This window comes from Zerene cesonia, chromosome 13 (genome assembly GCF_012273895.1).
Source record: "Zerene cesonia ecotype Mississippi chromosome 13, Zerene_cesonia_1.1, whole genome shotgun sequence".
In the NCBI taxonomy this organism is placed as follows: Eukaryota; Metazoa; Arthropoda; class Insecta; order Lepidoptera; family Pieridae; genus Zerene; species Zerene cesonia.
The window spans coordinates 930,741-949,642 of record NC_052114.1 but is presented as its reverse complement, the minus strand read 5'-3'; the positions used below and the strand labels follow the sequence as shown (position 1 = coordinate 949,642).

At 34.4% G+C, this 18,902-nt stretch overlaps 4 protein-coding genes across 4 annotated transcripts in view; 3 read left to right on the top strand and 1 right to left on the bottom strand.

Moving 5' to 3' along the window:
- Positions 1-4,119, top strand: part of LOC119831505 (exocyst complex component 4) — an 8,677-nt gene extending 4,558 nt beyond the window's left edge. Inside the window, exons 12-18 of the mRNA XM_038354899.1 lie at positions 118-424; positions 733-864; positions 1,111-1,257; positions 2,140-2,307; positions 2,794-2,883; positions 2,917-3,018; positions 3,487-4,119. Of these exons, the coding sequence (XP_038210827.1) occupies positions 118-424; positions 733-864; positions 1,111-1,257; positions 2,140-2,307; positions 2,794-2,883; positions 2,917-3,018; positions 3,487-3,651 (1,111 nt within the window). The 3' untranslated portion in view covers positions 3,652-4,119. The remainder of the gene's footprint in view (positions 1-117; positions 425-732; positions 865-1,110; positions 1,258-2,139; positions 2,308-2,793; positions 2,884-2,916; positions 3,019-3,486) is intronic.
- A 501-nt stretch (positions 4,120-4,620) lies between these two features.
- On the top strand, positions 4,621-6,404 carry LOC119831134 (E3 SUMO-protein ligase NSE2-like). Its single transcript, XM_038354394.1, has 5 exons — positions 4,621-4,951; positions 5,082-5,232; positions 5,331-5,380; positions 5,833-5,950; positions 6,241-6,404. Exons 1-5 carry the CDS (start codon positions 4,760-4,762, stop codon positions 6,378-6,380), a joined length of 651 nt encoding a protein of 216 aa, XP_038210322.1. The 5' UTR covers positions 4,621-4,759; the 3' UTR covers positions 6,381-6,404.
- A 977-nt stretch (positions 6,405-7,381) lies between these two features.
- Positions 7,382-14,136, bottom strand: LOC119831473 (rap1 GTPase-GDP dissociation stimulator 1-B). Its single transcript, XM_038354848.1, has 7 exons — positions 13,798-14,136; positions 12,959-13,714; positions 12,502-12,669; positions 11,622-11,804; positions 11,249-11,509; positions 10,728-10,888; positions 7,382-10,303 (listed from the first exon to the last, which is right to left on the bottom strand). Exons 1-7 carry the CDS (start codon positions 13,802-13,804, stop codon positions 9,896-9,898), a joined length of 1,944 nt encoding a protein of 647 aa, XP_038210776.1. The 5' UTR covers positions 13,805-14,136; the 3' UTR covers positions 7,382-9,895.
- Positions 14,137-14,786: 650 nt separating this feature from the next.
- LOC119831212 lies at positions 14,787-16,642 on the top strand. Its single transcript, XM_038354503.1, has 4 exons — positions 14,787-14,890; positions 15,098-15,116; positions 15,295-15,537; positions 15,693-16,642. The coding sequence occupies exons 1-4, from the start codon at positions 14,787-14,789 to the stop codon at positions 15,861-15,863; spliced, it is 537 nt and encodes a 178-aa protein (XP_038210431.1). The 3' UTR covers positions 15,864-16,642.
- Positions 16,643-18,902: the final 2,260 nt, after the last annotated feature.

Sequence of the window (18,902 nt, the reverse complement as noted above, 5' to 3'; positions counted from 1 at the left end):
ATAGAAAGCTTCTCGGAGCGTTGTAGCTCTGCATGACAGTACAGCCGCGTAGGGCGACACGATCGGACGTCACAGCGGGGGGGCGGGGGCGTGAGTCTGAAACGGTGCGGGGCGCAGCGGCGAGCAGCGCGCCGTGTTCGCGTGCGCGCGGCGCGCGTGGGCGGCGGTGCGGCGCTGCGCGGCGGGCGCGGTGCGCTGCGGCGCGAGCGGCGGCGCCGCGGCGGCGCGCGCCACGCCGGCGGCGCTGGGCGCGCTGGCGGCGCACGCGCGGGCGGCGCACGCGCGCCTGGCGCCGGCGCACCCCGCGCACGCGGCGCGCGCGGCGCGCTGGCTGGCGGACGACGACATCGTGCGCTTCCTGCAGGCGCTGCCGAACTACCGGCTGCTGAAGAGCGCGCCGGACGACGCGCCGCCCACGCAGCAGGTCGGTGCTCGCTGTGGGTGCGGGGGCGGGGGCGGGCTCACTGAGATTTAGATTTATATTGCACATATATGACATGCATGGCGAGACATATTCTTTTGTTAAAATAAGCTTAATTTCATATTATAATACAATTTTCAAATGAATACCATCAAAACCAAACTAAACTATAATCATTTTGCGCAACACAAAAAAAAAAACCAAAAATGTAATCTAAACGTACTCCTCCTACTCCACCTATAGGCATGCAATCATCCGATTGTATCCAGCCAATAAAACTGATAAAAAATACTCTTTTATAAAATTTGTAGGAATTGAAAGCAGCTTACGAGCGTGAAGCTGAAATCCTTGGATCGAGTCTCGGCGATGGGGAAGTATCGATCAAGGAAATAGTTAGCGACGTGCACCAACTTGAAGAGCTCGCTTTGTTTGCTGAAACTATGGTTAGTTACCTTTAAGTTAAACGTATAATAAAATGAATTATTCTAAATTTTATCAAATAGAAAACCTCCTGTCCTTAGATATAGATATATAGAGATATTACAGGCAAGATGTGTAATTAAAATTACAACATATAATAATATGTTTAGATATACAACATATTACACTATGTATACATATCCAGCATAGAGGTTAAATTTATTATCCGGCTCGAAGGATCAAAAAACAAAAACTTTGGTATTTTACAGGAATGGATAAGTGCCAACATCCTAGCACTTCCCAGCATTATGAGTCCAGCTCTGCAGCTGTCAGATAAGTTTGTGAACGACCTTAACGCTGCGGCGGCCATCTTTACTGAGATATCCCATAAGTGCCTGTTGTTCCTGCATTTGGAGGTCAGATTTTGTTTGGTGTACATTGCAATTTTAGATAGACTTTTTTTGATGTTACTTGTATAATTAATTGTTTCAAATTATTAAGTCCTTATATTAAAGAAGCCAAAATTATCTAGCGGTATCAACATCAGTATTATGCCTTATTTTTAAAAGGATTTAAAAGATCTCTGCGGTAAACCAATTTTAGCCCACCGTGAAAACCATACTTGTTAGATAATGTAATATGGTTTTAATCTGTTGCTCCACTACACAAACATATCCCATAATATACTTTAAAATTGGTTTAAATTAACTTATTAAGCTGCATGAAATTTAACGTGCAACTTGTTAAATCTAGTAACTAATTTTAGCCCACCATGAAAACCATACTTGTTGGATAACAAATATGGCTTCAATCTGTCGCTCCACCACACAAACATATCCCATAATATACTTTAAAATTGGTTTAAATTAACTTGTTAAGCTGCATGAAATTTAACGTGCAACTTGTTAAATCTAGTAATTGTATAAAAAAGTGAAGTCCCGTGTCCCCTAGTGGGGTATGGGGCAGATGATATACATCTGTTTCACTGATCGATTTTCTTTATGGACAAGTATGTGATCAGCCTTCTGTGTCCTGCCAGACCGAGACATTTTTTTTTGAGCATCCCCACTGGGAATCGAACCCAGAACCCCTCGGTTCTAAACTCACGCGTTAACCACTGTACCAAGGAGGCGGTCAGTAATTGTATACAACTCCTAGAAAATGTATAAATATCAATATTGTTTTATAAATTACTAGCTGACCCGGCAAACGCTGTTCTGCCTTATTCTTAGGTATAAGAGAAAATTAAAAACGCCCTTATCCTGGGAATATTTACATGTGTATATGTATATGTGCAGATGCGCATCGAGTGCTTCCACTACCTGTGCCAGGAGGGCGGCGAGGGCGAGGGCGAGGGCGGCGCGGGGGGCGCGGGCGGGGCGGGCGGCGCGGGCGGCGCGGCGCGGCTGGCCGCCAGCCTGCTCGCCTTCCACGACCTCGCGCGCCTCGCGCCCAACCGCCTCGCCGTGAGTGCATCCCGGCGTCCGCCGTTAGGACGCTAGAAAGAGACAGGCTAATAATTCGTTGCATGGTCTCTCTCTTTCTAACGTCCTAACTGGATGTTCTATTGTCTCGAACTGCGAAGAATTTTATACATTGACCCGGTGTAGTCTGTCTCTTGTCCCTCCTGTGTTAAAATAGTGACGCTTTTTTTTACACAGGCTTTTTTCTAGTGATTTTTGATGTTTTCAGAATGATTTATCTCTAAAATGAAATTATTTTAATGATATTCTTTAATCGCTCAAATCGTACTGTAATCTATTGTTTGTATCCCAATCTATCATATCTGATATGTTCTTTATTTATTTGCATCAATTTTATTAATGATAAACGTTGTATTTTTGGTATTAACTGATACCATCTTATTTTACTTAATGCACAATTAAGTGAACACTTAATATAATTTCGCGACGCAATCACAATCCCCATTTCACCCAATATGTTTCGTGTAGTACATAATGAACGGCATCGGCGAGATGATGTCCGCCGCGGTGGTGTGGCGCTGGCAGTCGGAGCGGGGGGCGGCGGGGGCGGCGGGGGGCGCCGGCGCGGGGGCGGGGGCGGGGGAGGGCGAGCGGCTCGCGGCGCTGCGCCACTGCCTGGCCGCGCTGCGCCTGCCGCACGACGGGCTGCACGCCGCGCATGCGTACCTGCACCTGCTCGCCTGCACGCCAGAGGTGAGATGAAGGAAGAGCACCTATCATATGGCCATTGATAGGTTATATAGGTTGGGGTATATGGTTATTTCGATGCACGCTGCGCACGAGTTTCGACGTCTGCTTGCTTATATATGCTATATACATACGAGGTAAAGATATGCGGGTATATGCGTGTATATAGGTGCATTGTAATCGCACGACGAGTTTTTAATGTATTTTGCGCCGGTGCTCAGATACCCACATCTTTCGGTTAATGGGTTAGCCGAGTTTGATTTCTTCATTTCGATTCTTTGTCTAAACTTGCATTATAAACCGGAAACGTATTTTTGTATGTATGTTTGCAATGTTTTAATACATAAACAAGAGGGCCGATTTCCAATATTTCTTTCACCATTAAAAAGTTGTATCTTCACTGAGTGTTATAGGTTCTATATATCCTACGGACGAAGCCTGCATGCTATTGAAGCTTTTAATAATATAATGCAGGAGATAATAGCGTCGGTCCGCGAGAAGGGCCCGCAGTTCTCGGAGCTGGAGTACCTGAACGCGTTCAAGGTGATCGGCGCGCGGCGCTCGCTGTCCGCCGCCGACATGCGCGCGCACCTCAAGCAGCTCTCCGCCGCGCTCGGCCACGTCGGCGTCACCGTCTAGCTGCGGGGCTGCCACGGTCCCGCCCTCTCACTTGGCCACCCTCTAGGTGTAATGAGCTGGGGTAGTGCCTCAGTCCCCGCTGAATCACTTGGCTTTTTAATCACATCTATATAAATTTTAAGTAAAACAATTCATGAAAAACAACTTGTGCCACAGTTACGTGCAGAGAACTGTAAGAAATCTAGCGTACACGGGACGTGTGAATGGTATGGTCATTTGGGATGATTTACACGCTTCTATGGGGTGGTTTGCTAAGAACCTTTTCAGATTTTTTTAAACTGATATAGACATATCAATAACAATAATTAATGCTTGTTTATCACTTATAGACTTAATTGTTTATTAGTATAGTAAAAAGCGTAAGACACAATTGTATATTAGGTATTAAAAAAAATATAGGTAATCCCAATATTATTATCAGCCTTATTATTATTTTACTCTTTGCTTTAATTAAGTTTCACAATCAATTTTATTATTTATTTGTTAAAGAAAATATAACATTGTATGATATTGTTCTTTTATTTTCGTAATAACGCATTCACTTGAATCCAATGTTTATCCAATGTTGCCATTGACCCAGCAAACATCATATATATCTTCGAAAGCATTTAAAACCTATTTTCAGACCTAACAAACATAATATAAACGTCTCTAGGAGGGAGGTACCACTCCCAAATGTGTGCCGCACAACGAATAAAGTCAATTGATTGAAAACCCACGGAGCTATAGAGTATAGAAACCGTTTCCTAGATATACTCATAGGCTCGACATAATACTGGACTATGACTACTATGAAGTGTTAACGTTAACAATCCAATTCAAGTCTCAAATGTCTAGCTTCAGTCTACATTTATCTTTGATCTGTAGGCTTCAGTCAAATATAGTACTATACTACTCTTTTAACAAATGAATAAATGATACTGTCACATTGACATTGAACATTCACAGACTTAATCTGTGGTTCAACTTCAAACATTCATGTCTCATTTCAAAAGTCAAAAGCTGTTTTGTTTATAAGAAACAAAGAGTAGTATAATAATACATAAAAACAGTCCAACATACAAATTTTATGCTGTAAAATTCCTTCTAAATTTTATTTCTCTAAATAATGGCCGATTCCGACTTAACAGATTTACGAAAACAGTGCCTGAATGCCTTATATTTGTGTTCAGACAATGTTTCGAAGTATTTGGATGATGAAAGAAATGATGAGTATGAAAAGTTAAAGTCGATTGTAAAAGAATATTGCCTAATGGAATCTCAACAAGATGTAGCAATACAAGCTCTGGAAAAAACAAAGGTAATGAAATTGCATAAATCCTTATTTTCCTCACTTATAATTGATTAAGAATGGTCATATTTGTAGTTTTAATATCGTTGAATGTAAGTATGTATCATTATTATTAAATGTTATATATTTTATACATTAGAACGAAATAGATGCATCAAATGTAGAAACATTAGAAAATAAATTTAAATCGAATCTAAGTAGTATGGCTGGAAAACGGCTGGATATCAACAGGCATCCATACATGGCGGAACTAAATAAACATATAGAAAAAGGATTACAAAATGCTAGAAGTAAGTGATTTAGACTTAGTATATATTCTTTTTAATTCACATTGTCATTTAATGTTTTTGTATAATAAATATTAAATAAATATTAATCATTATTTCAGATAATTTAGATGATTCGGACTTAGCAATTACAGAAACACAAGATAGACTTGTAAGTATCCTCTGTTTTCCATTTTGATCATCAAGTATATGATAGAGAATATAATTTTGCACATACTGTTGAAAATTTATTATGATTTAATTTTTATGAAAACTAGCTTTCACATACTAAGCTCATAGTCCAAGAAAAATACAGACAATCCTGGTCTTTCCCTGTATTGTTCCCGTTCCCATGTCTAACATCAAAACTATGAACTTATTCTTAGGTCACAAATTACATATATAGTTATACCAAATTTCATCTAATTCAATTCAGTGGTTTAGGTAGAAGAGACAGATAGTTATTTTCGCATTTAATAGTAGAATACTTAAAAAATGTTACATTAATAGGGATGTACCTCCTAGATGAAATACTAATGTAATCTTAATCAAAAATGAAGCAAATCAAATCAATTTAAAATGAATTGTTGCTATAAAGTCATTAGAAAATTAAATCAATTCCAGATTGATCCAATAACAAAGAAGGCAATAGTAAACCCAGTGAAGAATGCAAAGTGTGGGCACATTTATGAAGAGGAAGTCATTATGAAAATTATACAAAAGAAGAAAATAAAATGTCCAGGTACATGTTGACCAATTCTGTATGAAATTGTTGTTTTTATTTTTAATTTGTTGTATTTGTACTGCATTTTATGTTTGACACATCTGATTATATTTGGCCCATAATATACCTCGGATTAAGCTGGGGCGGGCTGCTAATTTAAAATATAATAATAGGTGTCCTACTAACTAAAGTTAGGATGTAGCATACATATTTAAGATCTTTAAGCCAAATAAATGTTGCTATTTTCTCAAAAATCAAATTATCTTATTTAGATGATTCCAAGAAAATTTTATTCTATTCTTTTTCAGTGGCTGGGTGTGGAAACCGAGAGCATTTGAGTAGGCAACACTTAATAAGCGATGAAGAACTGAAGTTCCGTTTGGCACTTACACAACACTCTACTATGATACAGGAAAGATCTGTGATGGATCTTGATGATACTACATAGTGATAGTAAATGATGTGCTAGTTACTATGTGTTTTATTTACTACAACTCTTGTAACATATTCTTGTATTTTTTACTGTGTAATGTATGTTTCACATATATAATATGTATGTATATAAACATATTAAAATTTCGGGTGATATAAAAAAACATATTTTCTTCGTCAACGCTGAGAATTGTCTCACACTGTGAGACACTATAACAATACTATGACTATAATTTAGTTTTAGTAGTTTTTTTTTTGTTTGGATTGTAATGTCACTGTGAATTGAATCGCAATGGTGTGTTATGTACTAAAATAGCCAACTGAACCTTGTGCACAGAAAAATGGGATGTAAGATTAAATAAACTGGGCTTGCACCTCAGAAATGGATGAATGATTAATAATTTTTTTAAACAAAACTTTCAAATTGGAGAATTAGAACAAATTTAACAATTTCACTGCTGATCCAGGGACCATATGGCAAAAACCAGTTTTTAATAAAAAAAAAAGAATTATTTAAATCGGTACAATAAATATTAATGTAGTTACATTAGCTAGTTAGCTATGCCGTGTGGATTCACCCGCAGGCAATACAAAACATTTCTATAGCTTATATGTTATTCGTATATTAAACACTACTAAGTATCCTTTAAATTTGTTCATTGGTATCCGCATGAACATACATACATTTTTACAAACTTTTTTTATGCTGTAAGCAGTAAAAGGATATTGAATATGGCTCCCTCTTCAATTATTCACATAACGACGATGTTTTTATTTATTTTGAGTATCGGAGAAGGGGGCGGGTTCCAGCCCCAGTACGGTATTTCCATGTTAATTATTTCTAAGGTTTTTCTTAAATTACGTAATATATAATAGTTTCCATATGCAATCCTAGATGGAGATACAGCGTTTTTTGTTGCAATGGAAATAATGGGATCTCCCTGGTGAAGGGGATTTGAAATAAAACAAAAATAGAACTGGAAAGTGCAGTAATAGATTTAATTTAGCACATTTAAAACAACGCGTAAATTTTAATAAATGCAATTTTATGTTGTGAGTTACGTCAAACATACATAAATACTCGAAATCTTAAATTTAAAACAATTAAATTGGGAACGACAATTGAAAGTTAACTTTTAGATTATTTGAAAATTGTTAAAGATTAGAAAAAAATGAAAACAGGGTGTGATACGAATCTCCGTCTTTCATCGTACCATGGCAACAACTCAATGTAAACATGATTTTTTTTCCATTCTTTAAAATCAATCAAATTAAACGGAACCTTTTTCATAATTACCATTAACAATTCTTAATTAACGGCAATTTTATGGCAAATGCATAACATATAAAATATGTGAAATTCTACGTTCACTGTGGATCATATCACTATATGTGGGTACATCTATCATCATATATCATACTATCATCAGGCAATGATACCCAATACAATAATTACAATTTATGCGATGATCCAAAAGGACCTACTTTGGCAGTCACACTAGTACGCTCTATTAGGCCAAGAAAGCTATCAAAAATATATGTATGTAGGCATATAAGCATTATATGCAGAAAATAGTGATTTTTAAATATTCATAAATATTAAAACCCAAGTAGGTCATCTAATGTTGTAGAAGTGTTGTCCCAGTACAGTATTTCCATGTTAATTATTATCAAGGTTTTTTTTTAATTATGTAATATGTATTAATTTCTATATGCAATCCATCATAGGTGGAGAAACAGCGTTTTTTGTTGTAATGTAAATAATGGGATCTCCTCGGAGAAGGGGATATAAAATATGCGAATTTTAATTATTCATAAATATTAAAACCCAAGTAGGTCATGTAATGTTGTAGAAGTGTTGTACTAGGTTAGCTTTTTTAATTCATGCCGTCGTTACATGAAGATTTACTTTATTCATTTACGAAATTATTTAATATTTTAAAAATACTTAAAGGGATAAGCTTATAATCTTAATTAAGAAAATCTAAATTGAAATATTTGGTCCATAATCTACGGCAATCTAGTTCATAGACAATTTTATAAAAGTTAAAACATTGGTTACAATACTAACAAGTTACTGTATGTAACTAAAGACACGAGGCTTTAATGATCTGAAGTTATTACATTGATGAGCAACAATTGATCAACAAGCAACTTTATTTAAACCTAGTTCCTCGGGCCCAATCTTTCGAATATGCCGTTAGTTACTCTGCATGATGTCGCTCCACGTTGATCAACTTTGTTGCTGAACAAATGTTAACTATAAAACATAAAATTTCCAAACACAAAGGATAAACAATAACGAAACACATTCAATAATTTTTTTTTGTTCTACAATTATTCTAATGACAAAATGGTCTTATCATTTTACCTATAATATAGCCTCGATTTGAGAAAATAAAAATCAACCGAACATAGAAAATGTTAGATTATTATATTAAAATAACCTCGAATTCATATACATAAATAATAAATGTTAGGTTTATTTCATATATTAAATAACAAAAGCACCTTATACATATATTTGTGCTAGATACTGAAACGACGGTGCCATAATCCTTAATTTAAGCTTCAATAAGTGCACTATGGGATTCATAACAATTAAGAACTAAGACTATCATAAAAGAGCAAAATTGAACATTTTATACTTAATATTACATACGAGACAAGTAAAATAAATATATAAAACTACCATTAGTACATGATAAAATCACTATTGTATATAACTTATGTTGTACTTGGAGTATTTCATCAGTATTGCTCGAAGTGAATTATTTCATTGGTATTGTAAACTAAAAATAAGAATAAAGAAAAAAAAGTCATTAAAATTTATTAAACACAATATACTAAGCCACGTAAAATTCAGTGACGACAATATATTGAAAAATAATTCACCAAAGTTATACAAATTCGAAAATATGGAATGGCAAAAAAAAAATTGATTATAACAATGAAAAAATACTGCAAAGAAATAGTAATAAATAATTTTTATACCTATATTATTCTAAGACAATATTAAATAGTTAACATCTTGTTACTTCTAATAAATATGAACAGGGAGACAATTCCTTCAATAAGAGACATATTATATCAAATTATTTGGCATCAACAGACTATTATGACAACCAAGCGTGTTTTGTGCGATGTGTTATTTGGGAAGGTAAATTCCTCTATTCTCTTACATCTATTAAAAATAGATGAAAAGTACCACAACAGTAAGTAATAGTTTAGTAAGGTAAATAGAAGGATGAAGTTTTTTGATTAATTTATCAAGTTTATAGCTCGAATTGAGTTGCTTTGTGTTTTCTGGTCAATTTTTCTATATTAATTAAACTAAAGTTAGCCAAAATACTTTATGAACGACACTCTTGAAATAGTGCTTGTACAATATTTAAGAGGAAATTTTCTTTAGTGCATTTGGGTTGAAACACACACAATACATTTATAAGAAAAATGACAACAGTCACAAATAAGTTAAGGGTTTTTAACAAATTTTATGCATTAAACTCAAAGCCGAAGTCAATGAAAATTCTATCCACTCCCGTCAGATATCTTGTTTATAATATCAAAAGCACAGGTTTTTAATTCTTCGCTAAAATCTTTTCTAGCGTCGACCAATTTTTGCAATGCGCTGTGCACCTTCGCCTTATTATAATCGCGCAAGATAGTTTCACACTTTGACGTCACGTCCAAAAATGCAAGCAAATTCTCAGCGACCTCTACCGGCATTTTAGCGCAGTTAGTCTCGATTAGAACGGACAAATGCTTGCCGATTTCCGACTCTATAAGATGGGTGGTAAAGTTCTTTTCGTATTCGTCGGTATGTTTGTAGTTAAGGATTTCTATAGCGAGCAATGTTAAGGCGAGGATCGCTTCGTTTTGCATAACTGAATGCGGTGCTATCAGCATGTTGACCAGATTGAGTATGCATCCTTCAACCTGTAAATAAAATAAAGTTTAAATGTGGGATTAGAGATTAATTTATTTAAAACATTTCAAGGTACAATATAAGAGGTAATGAATTTCACACATATATCACATTCACGTTTTGAAATAAATGCTCAGGTATAAGCACAATTTTTCTTTTCCAGTATGTGTATATTATACGTGCCATTTACCCTAATTCATTATAGCACACCTGAATTTATGAAATATTAATTTTCCAAGCTCTGGTGTATTGTTTCAAAGCATCCAAATAATACAGCGGCATATAAATTGCTTTCCCCACACTCCAGAGTACTATTTAACAGCGTTCGGATATTCCAATTTTGAATTCGCGCCCCTCCCGCCACGAAGAATTTTTGAAACGTTCGAATGTTCCAATTTCGAAAGGTCCAATGCTCCCCCCTCCCCCCGCGCTCACCTGCAGCATGTCCCCGTGGCGCTCGCTGGCGACGTGGCGCACGGTCCAGGCGAGCAGGCGCGGCGCCTCGCCCGCGGCGCCCGCGTGCTCGCCCGCGCCGCCCCACCGCGCTATCGCTTGTAGCGCCGCTCTGTTCCCGGACACCAAACGCGCTACACTCTCTGGAAATTATTCAATGTTTATTTTATTACTTTGGAATTTTAGCACGCTTCGACACGGATTAGCCTAAATTGGACCGAGGTCCCACATCCACAAAGAAGATCAGCGTGAAATATAGCATTCTTCTGTGTTTCGTTGTGGTGAGTTGGGGGCTGGTGACCTTCCTTACTCTTTCCTGGTACTTGAAAATTAACAATATATCTTTCACTTGGCAAATGATGGTTTGGATTGATCATATATGTTATTCAATAAATTGGTTTGGCTAATTTTACATAACCCAAATAACCCAAAATATTTCAAAGGCAACATTAAAAAATAATAAGATGTGTACCTACTTAGAATGTAACATTTGATTCACTCACCCTGCCCATCAACTAACATCCTCAAAGCGGCCAACAATTTGTATGCCACATGATGGTCGTCCACATTCGGCAAACATTTCAACAGTAATGGAGCAGCCCTGCCTTGTGCGGCCGACACTCTCTTGTTGGCTACTGGAACGCTTAAGTTCCTTATCGCGGAGAGTGAAGCATGTTGTATTTGGTTCAGGGTTGACTTCTCTATGGGGAGAGTTTCACCAGAATTTTGTTTCAAGCTCAGGTTATGGTACACTTCAAATATATCTGGAAATAAAAATAAATTAAATCAGAAAAATCAATTTTGATCACAATTTTACTATCAGAGAAGAAACATTTTTATTTTGCCTTAAAAAATCTAGAAGCGTTTATCACTCACCCAACAGTTTGTCAAATATCTTATCGTTCATCATTTGTATGCAATAATCATCTTGTCTTGCAAAGTTACCAATAGCGAGCAATGCTGTACCTAGGAGATGATGGTTTGGTGAATCCAGCCATTTCACCATCGTCAAATACACTTCGCCCACACCATCTTTGTATAGAATAGGCATGGCATCATCTGTGAAAAAATATTTCAAAAATCATAAACAATTCCTCACAGTATCCCTCATTTTCAGTCAACCGACGTCCTAAAAACGTAAGTTCTCAATTGGACTTTCTCTTAATAGAATTTGCATTAGAACCCCTCAGGGGCGTTGCCACCCTCTTTGGAGGTACATATTATTTATCACAATAAACAACAGAATTTATTACCATTTTCTAACTGTCAATATAGTAGTTATATTAGTTTAAAATAGAAAAATACATTTTTATATTGTACTAGCAGTCCGCTCTGGCTCAGCCTGTGGTACATATATAGCCTATAATATTCCTCAGTAAATGGGCTATCTAACACTGAAAGAATTTTTCTAATCGGACTAGTAGTTCCTGAGATATTAATAATAATATTAGTATACATTAGTAACTAATATGAGAAATTTTTAAGGAGAAAAAAATTTGTTCACTAGATGGGATTCAAACCCATTCATTCATTTTCATTTTGCCAAACCATAGCAACACCTAGCTTCTCCACCACCTGTAATCCTGAATTGGCAATAAAATTTCTTTTTCTCTTTTGGTTTCATGTGCCTAAGGGACACACACACACCATCTATTGATGTGATTATTATAGATGTGTTTCTATATTTTATGAAATTTCTTTTACTAAGTATTACTTCTATTATTTATAATGGATGGCAAAAAAAAAAATATCTCACCTCCAGTCAATATAAGTATAATCAAATAGCATGCTTGTTTCACAATCCCTTCAACCTGAGTATCATCAGCACTCAATTCTCCCTCTTCATGCCTTTGGAGCAGCTGGTTGAGACGGACACATACTAGTTGCACCCCACCCTCCTTGGCTAGTAATGTTTTTACTGAGTCTGAAAGTTAATTTCTTTTTTGTTAACATTAAAATTAGTAGCCATTAATTTTTTATGCTGGCGTCAAAAAATGTTTTGGGGCTAATTTATTGATACTTTACTATTTAAATATTATAATAAGAGCAATTATATGCAAACCATTAAGATAAATTGTCTGTATCTATAGTATTTTAAATTCAGAACATTTGTTGTTGTGCAGATTCACATTATAAAAAGACAACCATTAAAAAAGAAACACCACAACACAGAATATCTAGAAAGAGAAATATATCATAAAATGAATACCTACCATGCTCCCGAACTTGTGAATGTAAGTGTTCTAGACACAACTCTGACAACTCCACATTTGTGGTTTCCTTTAGCACATTCAACACATTTACATTTGTTTCATCACTATACAGGAATTCAGGTGCATTATCATTTATAACACTCAGTAATAATAGAACTGTAGAAACAAGATCATCATTCATATCGTCTTTTTTTAGTTCAGCTATCAATATATTTTTCCCATTCTCTACAACTCCGCACTTATCCAATGAATCTGAGAATTCCTGCCCTCCAATTGCATAGTTCAACAGCGTCTTACAAATGAGGATTTGGATCTCGTCAAATTCAGACACTTTTAAAGTATTGGTCAACAAGTTATTCAATATTTGTACTCCATTGTTTTCAAGCATGATTTTCCTTGAAACATCACAGTCACAGCATAAATTACCTAGCGCTCTAAGGCATTGCTTCCTGAGTTCGAACTTATCGATACAGAACTCTTTGGATAAAATACCAAGTATTGGTTCAATAATTTCTTTTTGTGCGTACGTTTCACGTTTGCTTTCACATTTCACAAGCTCTGATACAGCATGAACACTTAATAATACAATGGATTCATCATTACTCTTCAATAAGGATTTCAAACATGACGAAACATCAAATTCGTAGTTTTTACCGGCACTTATAATTTCATTTAATTTCGCTTTTAAATCATTCACATTATTTATGTTTTGTATGACAAGAGTCTCGAAAGAAGTAGATTTCTTTGCTGAGGGCCCTGGAAATATGGTTATATATTAATATAAAAGGATAACATTAATTATTCACTGTTGTGCTAAACTGTAGTATGCTATTTTTTACCGTCCATTTTGCTATGTTATAATTGAAATTTAGAAATTAAATTGGATAGCTTTAGGGATTATTCTTTTTGGTGATATATAACTGATTTCATCTTATTAGTTTTGAATACATTTAATTTTGTGCTCTACACAGAAAAGGAAACTGAGCAAATCGATGTCCAATTGGCTGTAACGTCAGATGTCAAAATAATTTAGATGTCACATTTTTGTCTAAACTATTCCGTTATATGAAAGACAGAAGTATTGCTTATTTTAAATTTACAGTGAAATATATATGTTTATAAAGTAATTTTTTTCTGGCTTTAATGAAAATAATAATAAAAAAAAATAAGTAAGCTAGATAATACTTAATAGTTCTAACGTCAGGCACCTCAACCCAATACCGTAGCTGCAGCTGGTGATTACCATCATGAGTGTAACATTGAGAATTTATGTGACCGATATAAGAACGCCTGTCACCAGTTTTCGTCCACGTCTTAACTCCACTTAAAGCATGAGAACCATATTTACACGCATTACTTATAATCTATAATATAAGCTTGTCGGGCACTCACTTCAATAAATGAAATTTATTTACATGGCTAAATACGGCATAATATTATGACCGTTTTGTAATATGTGTGGCGCACCTTTCCCGATTACAAGAGCCTTCTTCTTTTTTTAACCGATTCTGTGGTAGAAGCAATGTCTCAGAAAGTATAAAATATAATTTTTTGTACAAGCTTCGCAAAAGTAATGTGGCTAGGTGTATTTCAGGTACAAAATGATGCGAATAGTATTATGTTCATCGTAAAAAATTCAACACTATTACATAACAATGCAATTATTTTTAGGAACTTTGCGTAAAATATTACACTTTTATGTGTCTACAGCGTAGGTGGATTAGTAATAAAAATATAGTTTCGATAACCGCAGGGTCGTTAAATATTCTTGAAATTTTTTGTTTAGATATATTTTATGAAATGTGAACAGTAATGTATAAAATAGAAAATGATTTTTTTTTACACTTACCTTTTACTTGCGGCAACCGTTGCTTCCGACCAGACGTTTAGATACGAAAAAAAGCACAATTATGGGTTAGGTAGACCTATTATGTAAGTTTATTTCAATTAATCTATTATTGCGTCATAAGTCGTTGAATCTGATATTATCTTATGGGTCTAAATAAATACTTAAAAGTTAAAATACATTTAAAAACATATCTTTTATTATTACACTGTATCCTTTTCGTCACCCTTCCCATTTCATTCTTTTATTACTGTTGTTAAGAGGTAAGAAAAGGATCTTATTTCGTACCCAAGCAAAACGGGCGACGCATTTGTAAGAGCCCTAATTCTTCTCCTTACAGATAGCAGAGTGGTTATCAATTATCACCAGGCGATCTACAAGCTCGGTTGTCCACTCAAACAAAAAAATGAAGACTTGGGCCATTAATCTTGACTTAAAGATAAAAGAAACATAACATTTAGAACTTAATGATGAGGTGTGCACTGCATAGGGTACATATAACTTTTTTTTTTACAGATTAAATTATCGTAGAATGTTCAAAGGCTATCCTTACCCTGAACCATTGCCATCATCAACGAGTGGTTACATCCGATCACCATACAAAAACATTTACCAAGGTATGAACAGGCGATTGAAAAGTGATATGGACAAACGTGTATACAATAAGAAGTTTAAATATGCAGCTAAGCCAATTGGTCATCATTTGTATTGTGAAGGCGTGTTTGATTGTACTGTAAGTACTTTTCACAATTTCATATATATACATATATGTACACCTCTGGATGAGCGGTTAATACTAAGTCTGTGCCAAAGCTACAATATGGACTGATGTGAATGAAGGTAATGAATACGTAGATACTAGATCACTTAAAATTCAGTTTCTTCTAGATTTCTCGAATGGCGATAGAAACAAATGGCAGCATCCCAATAATCCTGCGTGGCGGAGTTGGGTATAAGTTCTTCAGCGTAGCGATCAAAGCGTATCCGGGGGAAGAACTATCTGGAACAGTTCGAGCGTATTGCCCATCGTCAAATCTGGATGGATCGCAAAAAATATAAATTTCTTTTTAGAGGGTATAAATATTGTACATGAAATAAATAGTTACTTAAAAGTGAAGAGAAATTAATTCATGTGATAAAAAATAGGGTTTTATAAAAACTTGATGTGACTATAAGATATAAGAAGAATGTTATTTAAATTGTGTTTTTTTAGCTGGCTTTTGCCGAAGGCTAGTATAGTATTATTTTATGTACCGAGGGGGTGGTTATAGGTTATGATATAAAGCAATTGTTGTTACTTTCTCAATGCATATTATGTTTTAATTTTAAAATTAAAATATTAATGGTTTGAGTTAACGTTTTAACTTATAAGAATACGAAAACTTATTTTCAAAATAAGAATGTTTAAATATTAACATACCGCATTGTTGTCATATTACTTATAAGCAACAACGTGATATAACATATTGTTAGTAAATAAGCGTATTAATATTATCATCAAAGGTTAGTAAAGACATTGCTATGCAACATAGGTACTGTGAAGACCTTTTTGTTTTGTGAGAGATCTATTTGGGGTCATACTGTTGATAAGAACACGGTTTATGTTTTAATACAGTGTGATTTTAAATGTTTTCTTTTAAATTACAATACAATTATATGAAGTAAAGTCTTATTTAAGATTAATTTTGAATAATATAGAAATGATGCTTCTAAGCTGAGGTATTTCATTTATTTCATATAAAAAAAATTAATAAAAAATAAAATAATTTCTTTTAGTGTAATAATTGAATAGAAGACTGTACAGTGTAACAGATCACTAGATCTTAGCCATTTATGCTCTACGCGCCTCTATGGTTGGTCTTACTATAAAATTAGAAACAATTAACTCATTCAGTTCCTGCGGGATTGAAGCGGTTTTAACTACTTACTTAGGTCTATAGGATGTTTATGTACTGTATAATATTGCTCAGACATAAAATTAATATTTTAAATGCTACTCACTTTGGTTATAAATATGTTTAAACTGCATTTACAAAATAATCTCTCGAGTCTCGCAGTACATATAGCTGGCGATTTCTGCTAGATGTCTTTCGAAAAAAGGAAGAAATAGATTTATTATCATAAACAACTTTGCCTAAAGATGTCTCATCTTACTACACAAAAACAATTGTCCATAACGTTCCCTTTGAAACAAACAATTCTTCCGTACTCATAATACGTATGTAGAACAACGCTGTAGTGTTGACTAAACAATATAAAAAAACAGATTGTAAGTATTTATAATGCGTAGATATATACACATACGAGTCTGTGTTGACTTGGACGGACGCCCAGGTATTGAGAATGTGTTGATAGATAAATATTAGCGACATTATAATATTTAAACGAATTACGTCACACATTTTTTTAAGTAAGTAATGAGTGCTTAATGTGTATATTGGAACGCTTTCTAACAAATTTGATCTACTATGAAATACATATTCAAAAACATTTTATATGTAAGATATAGTTGATGTTAAGGGACCATTATCGTCCACAAACATTTGCAGAGATAAATACCTATTCAAAAACGTTGCCAGTTTTACAAAAGGAAGGAATACGGAAACGATTGACGACAGTAAAGAAGGAAAGGATTGCAAAGACTGAGGAATAGGATATGGGAGTCCTTATCTTTTACTCTTTAAAAATCCTGTACCGCACAAGAAATAGATAACTAGATATATACTATGTATTTCTATTTATCTTTTGATTTCTACTCATTAAAAGGCTATGAACTAAGAACTTATTAGTCTGCGGGTTTTGTTACATATTAAACAGATAAAATTATTTTAGATTCATTTTATGTTGACCAAGGCTTTTGGTCTCATAAAGAAGGTACCCATAATTTTTAACATTATGTGTTTGAACACTGGATACATTAAAATATCAGTGTCGTACTATAATTATAATATACGTAAAATTTAAACGAATGCATTCTCACAGATAACATAATATAAGAGTATATATTTTTATATAGTATTTATGTAAAACATGTGTATTTAATTTTTTTTTTTCTCATATTCTGATCTATTTTTTTAGTTTTTTGCACTAACTCTAAAACCTCTTGCATTTCCTTTCCTACCAGGTTGCCTGGCAGAGATTGCTGTCTAGCAATAAGGCCGCCTTTTGTACAAAATATCATTGTGCCATATTATATTTTGTATAAACTTTACTTTCTGTTTTGTACAATAAAGTATTATAAATAAATAAATAAATAATACCAGCTTAGTAGTATTTTTAAGAAAGTAGGCCTAGATCACATTATTTGAAAAATGAGTTATGAGTATCCGAACAACCTGTATACACGTTAATTATCTACCCACTTTTGTAGTTTATACGAATAATTACAATCTTACAATTAATGACATTCTCTGTAAGTGCATGTAAACATTAACAGTTGGTGTCGATCAGTGCTAGTGAAGTTTTTAGTGAGAAAATATGTATTTAAATGGCATAGCGGATTTCTTTAGCCGCCACCGGGAATCTCTTGAGAGGGTAAGCCGAAAATTATAGTTTTATGAATTATGTATATTAAAAACATATATAAATTATACGTGGTGATTAATGATAAGTAAATAAAACGTATCTACATATTATGTTTGTATAATGGTCTAGTTAGTCTAGTTATAATATTTCATAAACATAATAATTAAACTATTGCAAAACCACTTTACTAAGAAAGTTTTTACTGATGGTCGGTAGCCAGGGAACTGATTTAGTAACTCTTATATAATAATGTAGGATAAGTCGATTTACGTTTATTACGGGAACTAATGAATGACCAAATATATTTTACCTTAGGTACCCTCCAAACAAATATTTTAATGTAAAAATAATGTGATTTACACACTAGCTCACTAGAGCACTAGCTATTTGATTACGTGTTTTCTCTTTTGAACCGACTTAAAAAAAAAGAGGAGGATATCAATTCAAGTTTCCTTTTTCTTTATTTCTCCAAGTTTGTTACTTAAAAAGTAGAATCCATTTAATTTTTAGTTTTATAGCATTGAAATGCTTTATAAATGAGAAATTTTGAAAGAATAGAAAAAATTTGATCAC

Excerpts from the sequence above, each read along its gene's own strand:
- LOC119831134 (XM_038354394.1), top strand. The coding sequence starts at position 4,760 with ATGGCCGATTCCGACTTAACAGATTTACGAAAACAGTGCCTGAATGCC. Across the intron at positions 4,952-5,081 it reads AAGCTCTGGAAAAAACAAAG|AACGAAATAGATGCATCAAA; the intron begins GTAATGAAATTG and ends TTTATACATTAG. Across the intron at positions 5,233-5,330 it reads AGGATTACAAAATGCTAGAA|ATAATTTAGATGATTCGGAC; the intron begins GTAAGTGATTTA and ends TCATTATTTCAG.
- LOC119831473 (XM_038354848.1), bottom strand. Across the intron at positions 12,670-12,958 it reads TTCACAAGTTCGGGAGCATG|ACTCAGTAAAAACATTACTA; the intron begins GTAGGTATTCAT and ends ATTAACTTTCAG. Across the intron at positions 11,805-12,501 it reads TATACTTATATTGACTGGAG|ATGATGCCATGCCTATTCTA; the intron begins GTGAGATATTTT and ends ATTTTTTCACAG.
- LOC119831212 (XM_038354503.1), top strand. The coding sequence starts at position 14,787 with ATGATTTTTTTTTACACTTACCTTTTACTTGCGGCAACCGTTGCTTCC. Across the intron at positions 15,538-15,692 it reads AAGGCGTGTTTGATTGTACT|ATTTCTCGAATGGCGATAGA; the intron begins GTAAGTACTTTT and ends AGTTTCTTCTAG.